This window comes from Pelodiscus sinensis, chromosome 25 (genome assembly GCF_049634645.1).
Source record: "Pelodiscus sinensis isolate JC-2024 chromosome 25, ASM4963464v1, whole genome shotgun sequence".
In the NCBI taxonomy this organism is placed as follows: Eukaryota; Metazoa; Chordata; order Testudines; family Trionychidae; genus Pelodiscus; species Pelodiscus sinensis.
In genome coordinates this window covers 2,726,983-2,746,663 of record NC_134735.1, presented here as the reverse complement: position 1 = coordinate 2,746,663, position 19,681 = coordinate 2,726,983, and the positions used below count along the sequence as shown (strand labels likewise).

General features: G+C 50.9%; 1 protein-coding gene across 25 annotated transcripts in view; it reads left to right on the top strand.

Annotated features, from left to right (window-relative positions):
- Positions 1 to 19,681, top strand: part of MACF1 (microtubule actin crosslinking factor 1) — a 301,070-nt gene that overhangs the window by 267,186 nt on the left and 14,203 nt on the right. For 14 of the 25 annotated variants that reach the window (XM_075908723.1, XM_075908715.1, XM_075908714.1 and 11 more), the window contains 13 exons: positions 219 to 378; positions 2,174 to 2,368; positions 3,656 to 3,784; positions 6,312 to 6,455; positions 6,886 to 7,074; positions 8,161 to 8,278; positions 9,094 to 9,257; positions 11,195 to 11,357; positions 12,102 to 12,256; positions 12,531 to 12,605; positions 14,145 to 14,162; positions 17,374 to 17,491; positions 19,398 to 19,466. In XM_075908723.1, the coding sequence (XP_075764838.1) occupies positions 219 to 378; positions 2,174 to 2,368; positions 3,656 to 3,784; positions 6,312 to 6,455; positions 6,886 to 7,074; positions 8,161 to 8,278; positions 9,094 to 9,257; positions 11,195 to 11,357; positions 12,102 to 12,256; positions 12,531 to 12,605; positions 14,145 to 14,162; positions 17,374 to 17,491; positions 19,398 to 19,466 (1,697 nt within the window). The remainder of the gene's footprint in view (positions 1 to 218; positions 379 to 2,173; positions 2,369 to 3,655; positions 3,785 to 6,311; positions 6,456 to 6,885; positions 7,075 to 8,160; positions 8,279 to 9,093; positions 9,258 to 11,194; positions 11,358 to 12,101; positions 12,257 to 12,530; positions 12,606 to 14,144; positions 14,163 to 17,373; positions 17,492 to 19,397; positions 19,467 to 19,681) is intronic. The other 11 variants (XM_075908730.1, XM_075908726.1, XM_075908724.1 and 8 more) reach the window with 3 other exon arrangements.

Sequence of the window (19,681 nt, the reverse complement as noted above, 5' to 3'; positions counted from 1 at the left end):
CGTCCCTTAACCGATAGGACCGGTTTGGTCACTGGGGGGGGGGCGGGGCCTCAAGGCGCCCCCTGCTGGGCCGTGCTTACAGACAGAGGCCAGTAGGGGTCACCCACAGCCCAAGCACAGCAGCCAGCAACGTGCTGATGCTACAGCACACACTGCGAGCGGCGTTGCTGCTCCGGCTGGAAAGTCCATTCAGCGGTTCTCTGATGCTTTCTCTGCAGGCAGCACAAGCTGGAAGAAGCCCTGCTCTTCTCGGGCCAGTTCATGGACGCGCTACAGGCCTTGGTGGACTGGCTGTACAAGGTGGAGCCGCAGCTGGCCGAAGACCAGCCGGTCCATGGTGATCTGGATCTGGTCATGAACTTGATGGATGCTCATAAGGTGAGAGGGAGGTTTGCCGGCCACTCTTTGGAAAGCGAAAGTAACTTAGATCCCTAGTGAGCGCCAGGCACGGCAGGAGGTGCTGTCTAGCCGCACGTCATGCTGGGCAGCTGTGGTCTCAGGGAGCCTAATTTGGAAGCTTTCAGAATGACAGTGGCCATCCCCAGTTCGGCTCGGTTCCGCCTTGGATTGGCGCACTCTGGTTTTGCGGAGGGGGAGGAGGGGGCTACGTTTCTATCCTGTCAACTTCCTCTGGAAGGCTACATCTACCCTGCCGGGTTTTTGCACAAGAAGCCTTTTACGGAAGAGTTCTTGCGCAGAAACGTCTTGCGCAAAAGCGCGTCCACACCTCAAAGCGCATCACTTTTGCGCAAGAGAGCGTCCACGCTGCATGGATGCTCTTGCGCAAGGACACTTGGCCATCAGAGCACCTGTGCTTTTTCCGGTAGGCTCTTTTTGCGCAAGAAACCCTGCGGAGCGTCCACACAAGCCTTTTTCCGCAGGAGCTGTAGCACAAAAAGGAGTTCTGCTTCGCAGAAGGAGGTTTACCCACACCGCCAAAAGCCCTCTGTTCTGTCGATTGGCTGTAGATTTTCTTGCGCAAAAACGCGCTTGAAGTGTGGACGCTCCCGGGTTTTTGCGCAAAAACCTTGTAGTGTAGACGTAGCCGAAGGGTTCCTCAGGAGGTCTCAGCTAAGAGCCTTTTCACTGGCGGGGGGGTTCGGTCAGAGGCTCCACAGAGCTTCTGCGCAGGGGGAATGGTGCTGCCTGTTAAACATGCCATCCTTCAGGGAAGAGACTGAGCCTCAATTTCTTCGGCCTGGGCGACGGTTGCTCCGAAAAAGTAAAAGATTCCCACGCTGCTCTGCTAAAGAGTCGAGGGAACTTGGGTATCCGGGCAGTTCTGCGAAGCCTCTCCTCATAAAACAAGCTGAGGGGTCTTCAGTTGTGTGTGCTGTACCGTGGGCAGGCCCACCAGCTGCCCCAGGGCCCGGCAATTCGAAAAGGCCCAGGGTTAAATCACCGCTGGATGTTGTGTGGCACGCTCCAGGCCGCTCTACAGTCTTGGGGGGGAGAGGTGATGTGGCGCTCACTGGGTGGTACGGAGAGCTGGCTGACCCGGCCCTGCTCCTTCTGCCCTCAGCCAGGGCCAGCCCTACCATGAGGCGAATTGAGGCGGCCGCCTCAGGTGCCAGACTGTGGGGGGGGGGGGGGGGGGGGGACCGCAGGGTGCCTCTAGGACCCAGAGTATAGAAAACTGTGTCTGCTGGTGGTGCAGACATAGGTAGCAGAGCAGGGCCATGAGAGGAGTAGAACAGAAGAGGCAGAATTGAGACCTTGCCAAGTTTTGGCCCAAGAGAGGGGCCATGGGGGCGTCATTTGAGTGCCTTGCCTCAGGTGCCAAAATGTTGTGGGCCGGCCCTGCCCCCTTTGGGAGCACAGACCCGCCACACACCCCCCCCGGGGCCTGGCATAGCTGTCGGCTCCCCCCCACCCAGCTCCAACTGTGAGGAGATCTGTCCCTTACGCTGGCCGGCGGGTCACAGCGGCCTGTGCAATCCATGTGTAGCCAATTCTGTGTGAAGGAAAATAAATTGTCATAGCGGGAAAATGCCAAACTTGAAGCCTTTGAAGAGGGGTTGGGAGGGAGAGATCAACCCGCCGTTCAGCTTCCCATACCCCCCGTTGTCAGACGGGACACACGGCAGCCCGAGGGGGCGCCGTGTCTGCCGACCACCGAACACAATGCTCCGCGTGAAGCGCCGTGGCTGACCTGGCTCTGCTCCCTGGGCAGGTTTTCCAGAAGGAGCTGGGGAAGCGCACGGGCACGGTGCAGGTGCTCAAGCGCTCGGGCCGGGAGCTCATCGAGAACAGCCGGGACGACACGACCTGGGTGAAGGTGCAGCTCCAGGAGCTGAGCAATCGCTGGGACACGGTGTGCAAGCTCTCCGTGTCCAAACAGACCCGGCTGGAGCAGGCCCTGAAGCAGGTGAGGCGAAAGAGGCTTCCGGGTTCACGTTCCGCTCCAGGGACTCGGACGCGGCTCTGAGCCTGCGCGAGTTGGAGGGTGAATCTTGACAAGACCTGAATGAACCAGACGTGGGTTCTGGAGGCCTGTCCGAGCATTCGCCAGCTTCCAGCGGGGCAGTGGGGGGGAGCGTTATGGGGTACGATCTCTGCCGCGCCGTGGGGTCGCTCCTGGACAAAGACTCAAACCATCTAGGTACAATTCCCGGTTCTGCCACAGTGTGTGACCTGGGGCAGATCATTTAATCTCTCTGTCTCCGTGCCAGTGGGATAATTCATCCCGACCACACAGGGACTGTCGTAAGGGACTAGAGTCAGTGTCATGGGATCACCGCACTGCGAGAGTCTGGGTCATCAGAAGTCTCACGCTCCAGTGTTTTGATCTGTTTTGCAACTGGAGTGGCCCAGCAGCTGACCACCAGCAGGGGATAGCTGCTGAGATGGTCTCGGTTATTCAAAACAAAACAAAAAAGTGTGGAAGAATAAAACCTTTGACTGGAAAAGCAGAGGGCTGTATTAGATCATAAGAGCAGCCAGACTGAGCCAGACAAACGTCTAGCCCAGTGTCCTGTCTGCCCACAACGGCCAATGCCAGGTGCCCCAGAGGGAGTGAACAGAACAGGGAATTATCAAGTGATCCCTCCTCTGTCGCCCATTCCCGGATTCTGACAAACAGGAGCACCCTCCCTTGCCCATCCTGGCAAATGAATGTATCTAGCTCTTTTTTGAACCTATTAAAGTCCAAGTCTTCACAACACCTTCTGGCAAGGAGTTCCACAGATTAACTGGGCCTTGACACGCAGTGTGGGCAAATCTGAAGGGAATTAGAAATTGCTCAGCGCTATATGAACAATAGAAAAAGATACATTTAAACCTGGGAAGGATAAAAAGGGGCCGAGGTGGTATTTTGACAGAGTGTTCAATATACAGAATAAACTACCAAAGGAAACAAAATGAGCTGAGGGCACAAATAGTTTTTGAGAGAGAAGTTAGTTCACTTTTTCAATGCAGCGAATGGAAAGGGAGGGGAACAGACTCCGTGGGCACCTCCAATTTTATTTTTGTGTGTCACTGCAGCGCTTGCAAGCCCCTGGCGCGCAGCAGGATCTCGCTGCGCTAGGCGCCGTACAAACAGAGCAAAGGCAGTTCTTTTATTTCCCCTGATCCTACCAGGGGCCTGGCTTCCAGAAGGGTGGGCAGGGATTCCCGCCTGACGGGAGGTGTCACTCTTGTCTCGGTGTGGCTGCAGGCAGAGGAATTCCGGGCCGCCGTGCACATGCTGCTGGAGTGGCTCTCGGAGGCGGAACAGACCCTCCGCTTTCGGGGCGCCCTGCCGGACGACGCGGAAGCGCTGCAGTCGCTCATCGACGTACACAAGGTGACCAGTCGCTCGGGGACGGGAGCCCGCGGGGATGCAGCGGGAGGGCCAGGGTTACTCCTGGGGCAATTCTGCGAGCCTGCAAAATGCTCCTCCCCCACCTCCTGCAGAATTCCCAAGCCCCACGGGGACCTTTCTGGGAGTGGATTGCCCCCCCAAACAGAGGTGAGGTATGGGGGGGGGCATATGGGATTAGGTGCCACTGCTGCCCTATCTCCCCCCGCCCCCATTTCTGCAAGCACAGAGCTGCCCAGCTGAAGGAGGCTGGGTTAGGGCTCCAGAATTCTTCAGCTGGACGCAGCCACCTGGGTCCTAGTGCCAGTTGGGTTCCCTTTCTGTGCGCTGCCTGGGAGGCTTCCGGCTTTCTGTGCAGTAGTGAGTGGGGCGAGGGGGTGGGGAAATGAGGGAAGGGCACATGAGGGGGTGGAGGAGCAGGCAGTGGGGAAGGACGGGGGTGGAATAGGGCTGGGGGGAGGGGTTTGTGGGAAGGAGGGGAGGAGACGGGGGGGTCGCAGGGAGGAGCGGGAGCCCAGAATGCAGCATCCCCTCCATCAGCCCCTCCCACTGACACACCCAGCTCCCCTACCCTTGAACCCCTCTGACCAGCCCCCCAGCCGCTGCCACCCCACTGATCCCCCGACTGGCTGCACCCCCCACGCTGAGCCGCCAGCTACCTTCGCCTGGATCCCCTGCAGAGTCCCATTGCCCCTGCACCCGGAACCCCCCAAAGAGCTCCCCGCGCACCCAGACTGCCCCACCGAGAACCCTCTCGCCCCCCAAAGTCCCTCGCCTGGATCCTGTTAGGCTGACACCTGCTGCACCTGTCACTGCCTGGCAGGCCCGGCCCTCACTGCCGAGTCCCTGACTGCAGGGGTGGGGACTTCAGGGTGATCTCCCACCTCCGTGCAGCCAGCGGCCTGTGCTCTCCACGGCCAGGCTGGAGCCAGGTTTATTTATTAACCACTGAAACGTGCAGAATTTCGAAATACTGTGCGCAGGGTTGTGAGGCTCAGAGTTGCCTCCGAAATAGGGCCAGTAGGACTGTGCTCAGACCTGCTTTTGTTCACCTAGGGTTTGAGCTTGTGTGTCTGGTAATCCCAGGTTAGGCGTTGTTGAACCTGAGTCCCTTTCCGGGACGTTCCGTGAGCCTGAGTCCAACCCCCCATCATCCAGACTTCCTAGCATCCTCCCAACCCGTGGCTCCTCTAGTTCCTTGTGGGAAAACTTGACTCTCCGGAAGACAAAGAAAGTCGGCCCATGGGATTGTGGGCTACATCTAGGGGTATGTCTACACTAGTCCCCTAGTTCGAACTAGGGAGGCTAATGTAGGCATTCGAACTTGCAAATGAAGCCCAGGATTTAAATATCCCGAGCTTTATTTGCATGTTCCCGTCCGGCCGCCATTTTTAAATGCCACTAGTCCGGACTAACTGCCCGCAGCTTCACGTGGCAGTTAAACGGTAATTCGAATTACCTGTTACTTCTCCTGGCTAATGCTTACATTAGCCTTCCTAGTTCAAACTAGGGGGATAGGGTAGACATACCCTAGCACACTCCCACGGCATGAGACCAACAGGGCTGCACCCTTGTTGCATAGCAATAGGGTTTGAACCGGCGGGTCCCAGCTTGACTCAGGCTTGGCCTTTCCGCTCCTGCTGGGTCCTGGGTCCACGCTCCGGGTCAGGCTGTTTGTGTGTAGTCAGAATGGGTGTAGGCTTCACTCTGAGTTCAAACCCTAGACTTAAACTGCAGTGTAGACCTCTCCAGAGCAGGCCTTCTTGAGAAACAGTGAAAGGTCTGGAAAACATGAGGCAAGGCTGAAGGAATTGGGCTTGTTTAGCTCGGAAAAGAGAAGATTGAGGAGGGACATGAGAGCGGTTTTCAAGTATCTAAAAGGGGGTTACAAGGAGGAGAGTGAAAAATTGTTCTCCTTGGCCTCTGAGGATAGGACAAGAAGCAAAGGGCTTAAATTGCAGCAAGGGAGGTTGAGGTTGGACATTAGGAAAAACTTCCTAACTGTCAGGATGGTTAAGCACTGAAATAAATTGCCCAGGGAGGCTGTAATCTCCCTCACTGGAGATATTTAAGAGCAGGTTGGACAGATGCCTGTCAGGGAGGATCTAGACAGTGCTTGGTCCTGCTGTGAGGGCAGAGGACAGGACCTCGAGGTCCCCTCCAGTTCTAGTGTCCTATGATTCTATGAAAAGATGTGTGCCCGGAACAAGGGCAGGAACTAACTTCTCACCATTAGGTGGCAGCAGTGGGGCACTTGGTCCGAGTTTTTCCAACTTTCGATGTTTGTTAAATAGCTGTAGCTTGAGTTGGACTGGAGTTGTGATGAGAGGCACTGGCAGGTAGGGAACATTCCATGTGCTCTATAAACCTGGACTGAAAATAACTTCAGTCCCAAACGCCCAAGTCCCTTTGTTTTTGAGTAGAAATGGGGGATGCCAAGGGCAGGGTTCAGAAGCCTGGGTTGTCTCTGTGGGCGTGACCGTCGTTGTTTCGCCGGCATCCTGCCGTCTAGGAGTTCATGAAGAAAGTGGAGGAAAAGCGAGCGGATGTGAATGCGGCAGTGGGGATGGGAGAAGTTATCCTGGCTGAGTGTCACCCGGACTGCATCACCACGATCAAACACTGGATCACCATCATCCGAGCCAGGTTTGAGGAGGTGAGTCCTAGGGGACCCTGTCTCCTTGGGTAGAGGGAAGGCTCTTTCTCGTCCCCAACGTGCGGGGGCCAATCAGACTCTTCCACAATCAGGCTCTTCTTTTGGCCGTTTCTTTGTGGGGAAGTTCTTCGACCTGCGTTAGTTGGGCGGACAAGATGATCGCAGTGGAACTTCCTGGCCTCGGGACCTAGGAAGCAGCAGGGCATGTATGAGCTAAACTGGATTCCTCTCCTGAGTTCTAGATGCCCTGGTCCTGTCCGCTTGGATCAGTTCTCGCAGAGAATCATGCGTCAGCCAGTGAGCCAGTAGGAGTGGTGGCTGCCTTGTTTTCCTTCTGGCTGTTGGTTTCCTTTTCTCCCCAGGGGAGCATCCCAGAATAAGTGCCTCTATTTCTCATGCTGACGGCAGCTCTTGTTGGTGTTTCCGTCAGGTTCTGACCTGGGCAAAGCAGCACCAGCAACGGCTCGAGACGGCGCTTTCAGAGCTGGTGGCTAACGCTGAGCTCTTGGAGGAACTCTTATCGTGGATCCAGTGGGCCGAGACCACGCTGATCCAGCGGGATCAAGAACCAATGCCACAATACATCGATCAGGTCAAAGCCCTCATCTCAGAACACCAGGTAATGCCCCAGCTGATACCTACTGACTTCCTCTCTGCCCGGCTCCTGGGGCAGGGAGTCTGGTCTTTTGTAACAGCCACCTTTCTTGGAAAGAGGTTGGATTACTTCATGATCTTATCACAGCCAGACCTGTCCCCAGGGCTGTCTGTAAGATTTACCGGGCCCTATGCAGTACTATTAAACTGCTGCCCCTATGCCTGACAGCAGCAGTGCAGCAGCTGGGAGATTTCTCAGAGATGTTATTTTATAATTTTCAGCACGTGAATGGTAAATTTTAAATGTAGGTCCTGTACACTAACACAGTAAATACAGGAACTGGTCGTGTGTACCTGCTGAATGCCTTTTTTCACAGGTTCAGTGTTCTGCTGTTAGATCTGCTTTTCCCTTTTAAGGGTATGTCTACACAGCAGCGTTAGTTCAGAATAACTGACAGTATTCTGAAATAACACAGTGCACGTCCACACTACAAGCCTTTACTGTATTTCGAAATAATGTCGAGCTGGAGGACGGCTTACGCCGACTCCTGTAACCCGCATTTCACGAGGAGTAAGGGAAGGCGAAGGGAGAGTGCTCTTCCTTTGACTTCCTACTGTGGAGACAATACCAAAAGCCGAATCCAGCTATTTCACCTTAAGCTGCGTGATTGATGTAGCTGAAGTTGCGTGGCTTAATGTGACGTTAGTCCTGCAGTGTGGATGTGCCCTAAGTTAACTAGATCAACTGTGAGGAATCAGAGCCACAGACCTGGGCTAGGGGGAGGCCGGTAGGTGGACATTAAGACCCAGCGGTGCACGGATTTTCAGATGCCCTACGCAGCTGCGTGTTCTGTGTATCGGCCCTGTCCATCACATTTAATGCTAGGAACTGAATTCCACTCAGCACAGGGGGCAAAATATCAGGACTGGAGATCAAACCCGCAGCGATGGAATAAGCTTTCCCACAAAGCCACTCCGCTGCTATTCAGTCTGTGCTCGCGCGTCTGCTCCGGACTTGGACTTTCTCCGCAGGAATCCTGAGCGACAGCAACCTAACGCTGAGCTGATCAATGTGACCGCTCTCTTCTCTTCTCCCTTTTGCCTTTAACAGTCTTTTATGGAGGAGATGACACGGAAACAGCCCGACGTGGACTGGGTCACTAAGACGTACAAGAGGAAAGCCACCGAACCAGCTCATGGAACGTTCATGGAGAAATCCCGCTCCAACAGTATGTTTGCAGCTTACGGCTATGTGCATCCTCTACAGCAGGGGTTCCCACCCTGGGTACGCGTACCCCCAGGGGGTACGCAAAGCTTGTCAAGGGGGTACGGGGAATATTTGGTAAATAACTAGATTGTCCTAATTGAAACTTTCCAAAAGTAGTCGTGTGAGTGAAAAAAGTTGTGGTTTCTAGAGTCTAGAATTTATTTCCTTTCATATTGAATAGGGGGTACGGGAAGGTTTACTAAAACCAATGGGGTACGGGGAGCAAAAAAGGGGGGAACCCCTGCTCTACAGGAATGAATTCTGAGGTGGGGCGGGAAACACACAGGAATCGCCTTTGCTTGGCTCTCATTCTCCATGAGCAAGACAACCTGCTTTGCCGGCCACTTGGAACTGGCTGGGGATTGCCAGGGGATGCGGAGGGGAAATGAGGCCGCGTTTGCAGCAGCGGCTGCCGTATGCGAAGAGCTTTTCTTCTCTGTCTTTAACTGGTCCAGTTCTGACCCTCGTTGCCCTAGCACGAAGATTTCCTCATGTCTGGTTCTTGCAGCGGAGAGCCCTGGGAGGCCTAGCTCAGGAAGACGACACCAAAGGGAAGCGGGGCGCGGGAGTTGCTGGGCGTGGGATGGCAGAGGAATGTCTGTAGAACTGCAATAGCCCCAGTTCTGTGGTGCTCAGCATTTCTTAACCTCCCCTTTTCTTTTGCCCACGTACTCCTTCCGGGAGAGAGGTTCTGTTGAAACAAACACAGCTGTTGTCTTTTCCTTTTCTGGGCTCCTCCAAGCCTCCACCTCATGCAGCATGTTTCTCTTTCCCTAGGGAAATCTTTGAGTCAGACAGCCCTTCCTGCCATGCCGGTTTTCTCCCAGTCGGAAGCCAAGAACCCCCGAATTAACCAGCTCTCGGCCCGCTGGCAGCAGGTGTGGCTGCGGGCACTGGAACGCCAGCGGAAACTCAATGACACGCTTGATAGGCTGGAGGAGGTAATGACCCCGCTGTGCTGTTACGCGAGGGGTAGTTTACCGTGAGAAAGCGTTTGCTGGACTCTCGAGAGAAGGGCAAAGCCTTACGTTAGCGCCCGCCTCTCAGACTGTGTTGTGCATGTCATGGGTTGTGACTGCCATGGTCCTCCACTACAGTAGTGCGGCTGAAAGCCACATTCCACAGTAACTGCAGGTTAACCTGACTGCTTGTTCTATTAAAGTCACTCTAGGTTGAACCTCTCTGGTCCGGCAACCTCCGTGGTCCGGCATGATGTGAGTTAGCCGGGTGTCCACTTATCACGGGTGTGGCCAAGTTTCCCGTAGTCCTAGAAAGTTTGTTTACAGCCCCCAGCCCTGGCTCTGTGTTCAATGCTGATATTTAGCTCGAATTTACCTCCTCAATGACTTCCAGTGGGCGGTGGAAGTGTTGGTAATGCTGCTAGACAATATTGACCTCCCAAGATCCAGCAAACTCTCTGGTTCGGCACCGGTCAGGTCCCCAGGGAGCCGGATTAGAGAGGTTCAACCTGTACTTCTGTTGCTAATCAAAGTCAGACCCAGCTGGGAGTACTGCTAATAGTCTAAAAAATACCGTGCTACTATGTATATATATATTTTTTTAAAACCTCTAATATAATTTTGTTTTTATTTATGCTTAACAAAGCAGCTATGCCCAGAAGTGAGTGTTTTTGTTTTTTGTTGCTTTTTCTGTAGGTCAGTTCAGTTTATCCGTATTAACGTTTTTCTTTGTTCCTTTTAACTCTGGAGCTTTTTTTTAAAGCACTAAAATGGTGTTGCTTTGAGCCACTCTGAACTCTTAGCTGAAGGGCTCCTGAAAATCAGTCCTAAATGTCCTAACCCTCAGCTTCACTAAGGGTGTGTCCACACAGCACCCTAAAGTAGAAATAAGACACGCAATATGCACTGCGCAAATTGCATGTCTTATTTTCATTCTATTGAGAAATAGCTTATTTTGAAATTTGGCTCGTCTACACAGCGCCAGATTTTGAAATAACGCCCTATTTCGAGACATCCCTTAATCCTCATGGAACGAGGGCTACAGGGATGCTGAAATAGCACGCCCGTTATTTCGAAAAATACTTTGAAATAACGGGCAGCTTGTTAAGACACAGGGTAGCTATTTCGGAATACCTCTGGTATCCCAAAATAGCCGAGCAGTGTCGACGTCGCCTAACTGAACCGTGATTTAAACTGGTCTTAGCTGTTGGTGTGCACTGCGGTTCCAGGGAACTGCATTTAGAAGCATCATTTGGGTCTTGCGGCCAGGTCTGCAGAGGTGAGATGTATTTAGAGTCAAGTTGATGAAGGGGGAAAGGCAGGTTGATGTTGCTGGATTACATGTTCATGGAGCAACATTGCAATCCTCCTCAGAGGAGAAACTTCTGTCCTTCCTGGGAAAAGCCGCAGGAGCTCTGTTCTCAGCTGCCTAGGCAAAAAGTGAGGTAGAACAATGCAGATGTTCAATGTGGGAAAGGATTTGAAGTTCCAAAAATAAAGGAAGTGGGCAAGTCGGGGGGGGGGGGGAGACCCCTGTTCTTAGAAGTCTGAAAAGATATGACTTGTGTTTGTGTGTGTGCGTCCGTCCGTGTTCTATCTGCATACGTGCATGTTTAAAAATAAGGAGGACGCTTTGCTTTTTTCCTGAGTCTGTGATTGTGTGACACACTGTCCGTATGGCAGCTGTCGGACACGTTGTGGCCCCTGTTCTGTTACGGAAACGCTGTGGCTATGGGTTTCAGAGGAATGGCCTAATTACACATGGTGCATTGAAGAGGTGTGGGATAATCAGAAAGTTGCAGTCAGCCCCCAAATTTGACTTAGTCGCTGAACTCTTAGCTCAGCAAGATCTTCTGGGGGGCAGGAGGGAGTTTTCTGTCTGTCCCTTAGACTCCCATTGACTCGAATTGGCCTTTCAGTTGAAGGAGTTTGCAAACTTTGACTTTGACATCTGGAGGAAGAAATACATGCGCTGGATGAATCACAAGAAATCCCGGGTGATGGACTTCTTCCGGCGGATCGACAAGGACCAGGATGGAAAAATCACCCGGCAGGAGTTCATTGATGGAATCTTAGCATCCAGTAAGTCTTGATCTGTTTCATTCCATCCTTCTGCTACAGATGTCTAAGGTTAACCCGTCGGCATTAGGCTTACTGGTTAACTGGACCTGGTTCAAACCCTGGCGGTGGGCCAACAGGACCCCAACCATGGCTGCCCTGCACCAGCCCACCGGAGTGACCTCGGATAGTGGTTAAATGATACAATTTGAATTGTTAAACCGGTTAACTGGTTTGACCAATGTTTACATCTCTAGCTGCCGCAAAATTCTGTCTGTCAGAGGCTGGGAATGGGCGATGGGTGTGATTCCCTGTTCTATTCACTCCCTCTGGGGCACCTGGCGTTGGCCACTGTCAGCAGACAGGCCCTGGGCACGATGGACCTTTGATCTGACCCCGTCTGGACATTTTAATGTTCTTAAAACCTGATAAATCTGTCTCCGAGAAACTTTGTTCCCACCACTTTGGAGACAAATGCAATTCGCATTTCTTGCACCTCTGTCAGGGGAGGTCAGCGGTGAACTAATAGCACGGCAGTCCTGCCCCACACGTGAGCTATTGTTGCACCATGCCAAGAAGCTGGCGTTGCTTGAGGCCTGGGATCTGTATTATCCTTTGAAACTCCAGTAATTATGTAGCCTTGTTTCCTTTCGTGTGGCTATTGTGATGTAGACTCTGGATAAGGAAACGTGAATGTGGGGGGGGGGATATTCTCTTTGCACAGCTGGTGAGAGAAGAGGATACAGGGAGGTATATGTTTTATTCCAGAGTTCCCCACCACGAAGCTAGAGATGACGGCCGTGGCTGACATCTTCGACCAGGATGGGGATGGCTATATCGATTACTATGAATTCGTAGCTGCTCTCCATCCAAGCAAAGACGCTTACCGACCGACCACAGATGCGGACAAAATTGAGGATGAGGTAACGGAGTTTCTAAGGAGAGTAGCATTTGAGTGGGTACCCTGGAGGGCTTCATTTTTCCCTATGGGTCCGCTTCTTAAATACATATCCAGAAAATGGTTGCTTGATGAGCACCCGGAGAATCCTAGAGGCACTGATCCACGATCAGTGTTCAAATGGAAAACGTTTTCAAGTGACCAGTTATATTGGACGCCCAGTATCCTGCATCCCATGTGTCCAGTACAAGAGCTGCTAATGATCAACCCCGATCTCTGTCCCTCTCGTTTTGCAACAGGTCACAAGGCAGGTGGCCCAGTGCAAGTGTGCAAAGAGGTTTCAAGTGGAGCAGATTGGAGAGAATAAGTATCGGGTAAGAGGAAGAAATCCACATTGGCCATAATAGCACCAAGTCTCTGAGTTCCATAACTGGGTGGGAGCGTGCCAGGGAGAAGGACCCGATTTAACTTCGATAACAGCAGCCTGACGTTTTCGTACTCTCCAGAGACCTCACTCTTCCAGTGATTGACTCGGGCTTTTTACCTGTGCTAGCCTCTTCCCTTCGGAGATGTTTAGTGCAGATTAGACCAATCACTTGCATTCGGGAATTGGAACCAGGCACTTAGCGTGGGCTCTGCAGTGAGGGAATAACGCGAAGAGTTTACACACTAGTTCCTTATTCCCCAAGCTGGCCGGAGGGTCTCTGGAGGTGAGAGTTTCTGGGGAGGCTGCTTCAATGGGCCATTAACAGAGAGCGCTCATTCCTTGCTAGTAATTAGACCTACGGTGGGGAGGAGAGGGGTTTCTCTATTGGGAGAGCCATAATGGAGGCGATACACAGGGGCACCTGATTATAAACGGGAGGGATATAAAATCACATTTAAAATATTAACTGGTCCAGCTGTATGGTTAACCGGGCCTGGCCGAACTGGAGCAGCTCCATACCTGTGATGCAGAGCGGTGGGCCTGGCCGAACTGGAGCAGCTCCAGCCAGGCCGGGCACCGGTTACCGGTAAGCATAACCCAGTAAGGCTGATGCTCACCAGGTAACCAATTAACCAATTACCTGTTTACATCCCTAATAAATGGTCCGTGATCATCTCCACCTGTGACTTTCTGAGACGAGAACAAGCTGAGAGTCAGCATGTTCTGGTGCATTAAGTCTTGGATCTGCCTTATAACACAAGGAGATGAATGTGGCAGTGTTCTCAGAGGGTTTAGCTCGCTCACCGTCAGGGATGTGGTATCAACAGATATCACAGACTGTAACTGCCTCCGAGTTTTATGTGTGTACGTTACACCTCTGCCTATGTAGCTGGTGTCTAAAAAGGGGGAGCAAAGTATTTGCGCGATGGATCTGCATTCAGGTACTTCCTGTTTTTATTTCCCTGGGATGGACTGGCAGCACACCAGCACGGTTTCCTGCAGGCCTGGGCAGGGAGGAGTTAAGAGCAACACTTGGGCACTGTTGAATTTCAGATTTTGGCACATCTCTCCGACGGCACTACATCAGTGAGGACGCACTGTGCTGAGGGGCACGCGCTCTCCCGCCGGCATAAATACTCCTGCTCCACAAGCGGCAGGAGCCTTGTTGCTGGGATAGAGTCTCCCGCCAACGTGGTGCCGCTGTGGACTGCCCTTAGGTCGATGTCACATCCCTTGCTCAGATGGGGGCTTTTTCACACAGTAGTGTAGACGGGCCCTTGTGAAGTGCTGAATTCCAGCTTCTGCAGTCGGGGCAGTGAGCAAGTCAAACAACATCGCGTACCCTGATTTGTAACTCCCCGTGGTTTGCGAAAATGTTAATGATGATTGCACTGTGAAAGCCTATAAAATGTTTTCTTGTTTTTCTCCCCGTCTTCCTCTTCTCTCTTCCTGACGTGCTCCCCGTCCCAATTCTTTCTCTCCGTAGTTCTTCCTCGGCAATCAGGTACAGTGTGCCTTGCAATGCTGTGTCTCATTCTTTTTTAACCCACATAGCTTGGTGTGTGTAATCCCTGTCTTGTTGCTGTGGGAAGAAGTGATCTAAGAATGCTGTGTTACAGCTGGCTATAGTGCTCGGCAGAGCTTGGTATACAGAAAACCGTTGTTCCCCTGAAAATGTGACACCGTGTGGTAAAACTGCTCGGAAGAAAGAAGTAAAAAGTTTAATTGCAAAATCAGAAAGCCACAAAGATGGCGAGAGTTAGCCTCCAAATTGCTTCTTTCTCTGATGCCCCTGGGGTGTTAGAGGACATGGCTTTATTCATGGGAAAGAGAACATTTCAGGTACCAGGGGAACCCAGTGCTCAGGGTAGACTTGTCCGAAAAGACCATTCTCTCATGATTCTCTCGCTACTGCTGGAGGAATTCTAACACTCCTTAAAAATATAATCAGGCTAACATTTCCTGAGCAGACTGTATACCAGGATCTGGGCGGGTTTGGCTAAAACATGGTCACACTGGAATGAGAATGCTGCATTCACATGGTTAATCTCATAGGTAACGATAACTAAACCTTCATCCCCGGCTTCACCAACTTGTAACTGGAAGAAGGTTCATGAGAAATTGCATGTACCTACCTCGTGTTCCGATGTGTGTTTAGTGTTCTGGTAACTGAAGGCTGACTAGAACACCCGAACCCTGCTGGTCATGCAACTGGCGGGATGTGTTTCCTCACAAGAACCCAGCCTCCTTTGGGAATCTGTTTATTTTAACTACTCAGGATTTTGAACGTGACGAGGTGGCCTCTAAATGGGGCGCCATGAAAGAAAGAAAGAAATGTGAATTACGTGAGTGAAGGGAAGGAGAGAAACCAGATCCCCGGTTATTCTAGATAGGTGGCTGTAGACAAACCTTTGAAGGGAACTATAAAAGGTATCAAATTATTACAGTAACGTTTTAATGTGACAAGACTGGAGCCAGGACTAGAACGTGTGTTACTAAAATGGAAGGCCGCCACCTACCCTCTGCTGTGTTGATGTGATGGGGCTACAAAGCTCATGTTTCCAGCTAGCTGAGAATTCCCCATGTCATAGAACTCTAGAACTGGAAGGGACCTCGAGAGGCCATCGAGTCTAGTCCCCTGCCCTCACAGCAAGACCAAGCACCATCTATATCACCCCTGACTGGTGTCTGTCCAACCTGCTCTTCAATATCTCCAGGGATGGAGATTCCACAACCTCCCTCGGCAATTTATTCCCGTGTCTAACCGCCCTGACAATTGGGAAGTTTTTCCTAATGTCCAGCCTCAACCTCCCTTGCTGCAATTTAAGCCCATTGCTTCCTGTCCTGTCCTCAGAGGCCAAGGAGAACAATTTTTCTCCCCCCTCCTTGTGACACCCTTTTAGGTCCTTGAAAGCTGCTGGTGTGGAGGAATAACCCAGCATGTGTAGCACCCGTCCAGCAAAGGGGCATAGCCAGAGAGCCTGTGTCCTCCAGCAAGCAGCAGGCATAAATGGCTTTTTCTGGCTATAGCCAATTGACATGGCATCCGTGCCAGGAGAGGGGTGTTGCCCCATGCCCGGGCATGCCCCGCAGTCGAGAATCTAGCCTAGAAACGTCAAGACCTCAAACCGTAGTTTGTAAAGCCAGAGAGCCTGCCATTTCAGCACTCCAGCCCGTCTGCTTAGCCCTAAAGATCGGCCATTCTGGTGGCTCCCAGAGAGCAGAATTGGTAACCCTCCTGCTCTACAGCTAAATAAACTCCTGTTGCCGTTTGCTGGGGAGGGCTTGGTGGCAGGATATCCCCCCCCCCCCCCCCATGGCAGGCAGACACTGTGTTCAACCCGGTTTCCCTCCTGGCTTAAGCTCTTAAGACATGGCGATATTTTTGCTGCTCTTTATTATACCCTGTGTGTGGTACATGGAGCCGAACAGTTCACAGTAGTCCAGGCAGAGGTCTTCTACCTGTCCGGCAGTGTTCCCTGCAAAGACTCCAGTGCTGCCCAGCTGATGAGCAGAGTCCTCACAGCCGGCAGCCTGTGTTTCTATTGGTGGTGCACATCCGCACGTGTCCTGGTGCACTTAACAAAATTTATTCTGCACATGGATGGGAAAAAATTACAGGGAATGTTGTAGTCTGGGTGTCACAGTAAATGTTAGGAGAAGGTGACTGAAGAAAAGTGTGTGCATGGAGGTGGCTGGAGACTTTTAATAATGGCTTGGCTTAGGTAAGGTAGCGGGGGAATCTGGAAAGAGATGTATGATTTTCTTGATTTTGGGCATGTTTAATGATGGTTTGAAATTGGTGAGATTTTAAATTACTGGTGAATATTATAATCACTAATCAACATTTTTGGGACACAAACCTTAGATTTGGACATGCTAGATTCACTATAATTGGGTGACTCTCGTGGTAGCACTCTTGCTGGGGGCGTGGAGGTGGAGGCTTAGCAAAATGCTCACATCTCAGGCTGTGTGAAGAGGTTTCTTTCTCACTGCTGATAAGGCCTTGCTCACATTTGCTCTGCCAGCCTTCAGTGATGGATCAAGTGTGTCTCTCCAAAGTGGACTGCATCAGGCATGTCAGAGGGTAGTGTGGGCTAATGGGAAGAGCACTGGAAGCAGGACTCCAGTGGCTGGGTTCTGCCCTTGGCTCTCCCACTGCTCTGCTGCCCCTCCCCGTGCCTCAGTGTCTTCAACTGTAAAATGGGGGTGGTGATGCTATGACACCCTACCCTCTTTAAAAAGTGCTTTGAGATCTGCTAATGAAAGTGTTCTGCAAGAGCTGAGTGGAGTTTATTATTATGCCTGAAATAAAATGCAGTTTAAATTCTCTTTCTTTGGGTGAAACCCTCAAAAGATCACATTTAGAAACTGTAATTTGCTACCTGGCCATTCTTTGGTCAGCGTTTGAATTTCTGAACTCTTTTCTTGAGCAAAGGCCCTTGTTAATAACATTGTCCTGAGTTTCACTCGATGAAGAAATTCTCATTGATTAGCTCCAAAGTGAATTATTCCCGCAGAGCATGTAACTTTGTTATACGTTTGACAAAGCCCTGCACATTAATAAGAGCTTTGAAATGTTTACGCTTACAAGTAACATTTCAAACTCTCTAGTGTGGTGATATTACTAACCCTGATGCAGTCTGCTTTGGAGAGGAGCCGTGATTCCATTTAATATCCCCGTTATTTGACCCGCGTCTCTGTTGGTTCCACAGTTCGGTGATTCCCAGCAGTTGCGGCTGGTCCGTATTTTGCGCAGCACTGTCATGGTTCGAGTTGGTGGAGGATGGATGGCACTGGATGAATTTTTGGTGAAAAACGACCCTTGCAGAGGTAAGCGAAGAACCTGTTTCTTAGAAAATATTTCTAAATAGTTGTCTTTTCTCCTGTTACGTAGCTGTGTAATTATCCGGAGCCTTCCATCGCCACAATAATTGTAAAGTCACCAGATAGCACAAGAAGCTTTATTGGAGCAGATCTCCTCAGTCATTTGGTTGTGTAAATAAAGGACGATCTGAAGAATATAGGAACTAAAGAAACCCCAAAACTGAGTGTTATGATCGCAAGACTTTTGGTATTTGGTAGTGTGCTTAAAGCCCCAACTTCTGGAGTCATGTGACATGTCAACTTCTATCATGTCATGTTAGCATTTTAATTTTCCTTTCAAAAGAAACAAACAAGTTGGTAGCTCGCCTGGATCCTGAGAAAAGCTTGAAATGGTCTGAGTGCACCTGAAGTTTCAAAAACTAGAAGGCAAATAAAAGGAATTCTGTGTTGTGTTTGTGTAAAATCGTATGATTTTTGAGCCCTTGGAAATAAGCTGTAAAACAGCATGAACCTTTTGGAAAGGGTCCTCAAGCGAAGCCAAACCTTGAGCATCAAAGAGTTAAAATTCTTTTTACTAGAAATTATTTGAATGGCCATTTTTTTTTCATACAGATTTGTTCCAAATGTTTATTTTCAGCAGAGTGGCAAAGCAAGAAAATATTTTGTTCTTGAGATCTTCACCTGTGTGGTATTATACAGGTTGGACCTCTCTCGTCCAGAAACATCCGTCGTCCAGAATGATTTGAGTTGGCCGGATGTCCTCTTTTCATGAGTGTGGCCAAGTTTCCCATGGTCCTATAAAGCTTGTTTGCAGCCATAAGTCCTGGCGCTCAGTGTTCTGTGCTGTGATTTAGCTCTAATTGACCTCTAACAGCCCAGTAAGCAGTGGCAGGGTTGGTAAAGCTGCTAGACAATACGGACCTCCTGTCGTCCAGAAAATTCTCTCGCTTGGAACCGGTCAGGTCCCAAGAGTGCCGGACTAGATGGAGTTCTACCTGTACAACTGTAACGTGCATTGGCAGTGGGGAACCCCCGAGAAAGCTGGACATTTCGTTTTCATCGTTTAAACCCCTCATTTTCATGTGTTGCCTGCACTCTTTGACGAAGGTCAAAAGTGGCTTGCGTGTGTTTTCCTTTGGGTTGCTGGCATGTGCCAGCTTTAGCACAGCTCCAGCCTTTGTGAACTTGTGTGTCTTTTGCAACAGTTGTCTGTGTGGATCCTGCTGTAAATGTGACTGTTACAAATGCAGTGTGCTGGATTGCTGCAGTGTGCAGCAGTGTGCAGTAGGCGACCGAACTTTTGGAGAAATACGATAAAACCTGTTCCAGCTCCACACAGCCGTAGGTAAAACCAGGTGTAAGAAGCCTCTAGACCATGGCTTCCTAAACTGGGTTGCGTAAAGAAATTCCAGGGGGGCGTGAGGCGACCCTGCCTCCCCCCCCCCCCATCAAGTTTTGCTGCCCTGCTCAGTTCCTTTATTTTTTTTTTCCAACAAGTTTTGCTTCTTTTTTTTTTTTTTTTTTTTGGCAGCAGGCGAGTGAGGGTTTTTTCAAAAATCAAGAAGGGGGGCGTGATGCCGAAAAGTTTGGGAACCACTGCTCTAGACAGGAATACTGTCTCCCTTGCTGGTGAATGTGATTATGGAGAGCATAGCAAGTCATCAGAAAGAAAACACTCTTGCTGTATTTTTAAGGCCGGTGGTGCTGTTTCCAGAAGCTCTGCGTATGCCTAAAAAATTTCCTGCGAGATTCCAGTTACCAATTCTTCCTTTCCTGCCTCTCTCAAAAACCACCTGGCAGCGCCGCATAGGGTGAAGAAGAGCCGTCCTTCAGTTGTGCCTTACTTTCTTGATCAGTCTCTGCTTTCTCCTGCCGTGTCAGTTTCCTTGTATGTGTGTTTTCTTTATTCTAGTTCACCACCCTGGAAGTAAAATAAAGCGCTCTGATTCCAGCTCTTCGATTGCCAGCCAGTCTCCCATAGGTTGGCGTTACTTTTGCTTTACCCCTCTTGGCCACGCCCCCTCTCCCATCGTCGAGAATGGCTTTGCTTCTTAACCCAGCCTGCCTGCCCCAGAACCGCTGCTGCCGTTGTGAATGCCGCAACACAGGGGGGGACTGCATCGTCTGTCCGTGTCGATTCTATCCAGAATATTCTGTACTTGAGAGATTTTAAAACCGGTTTTAACTCAGTCAACT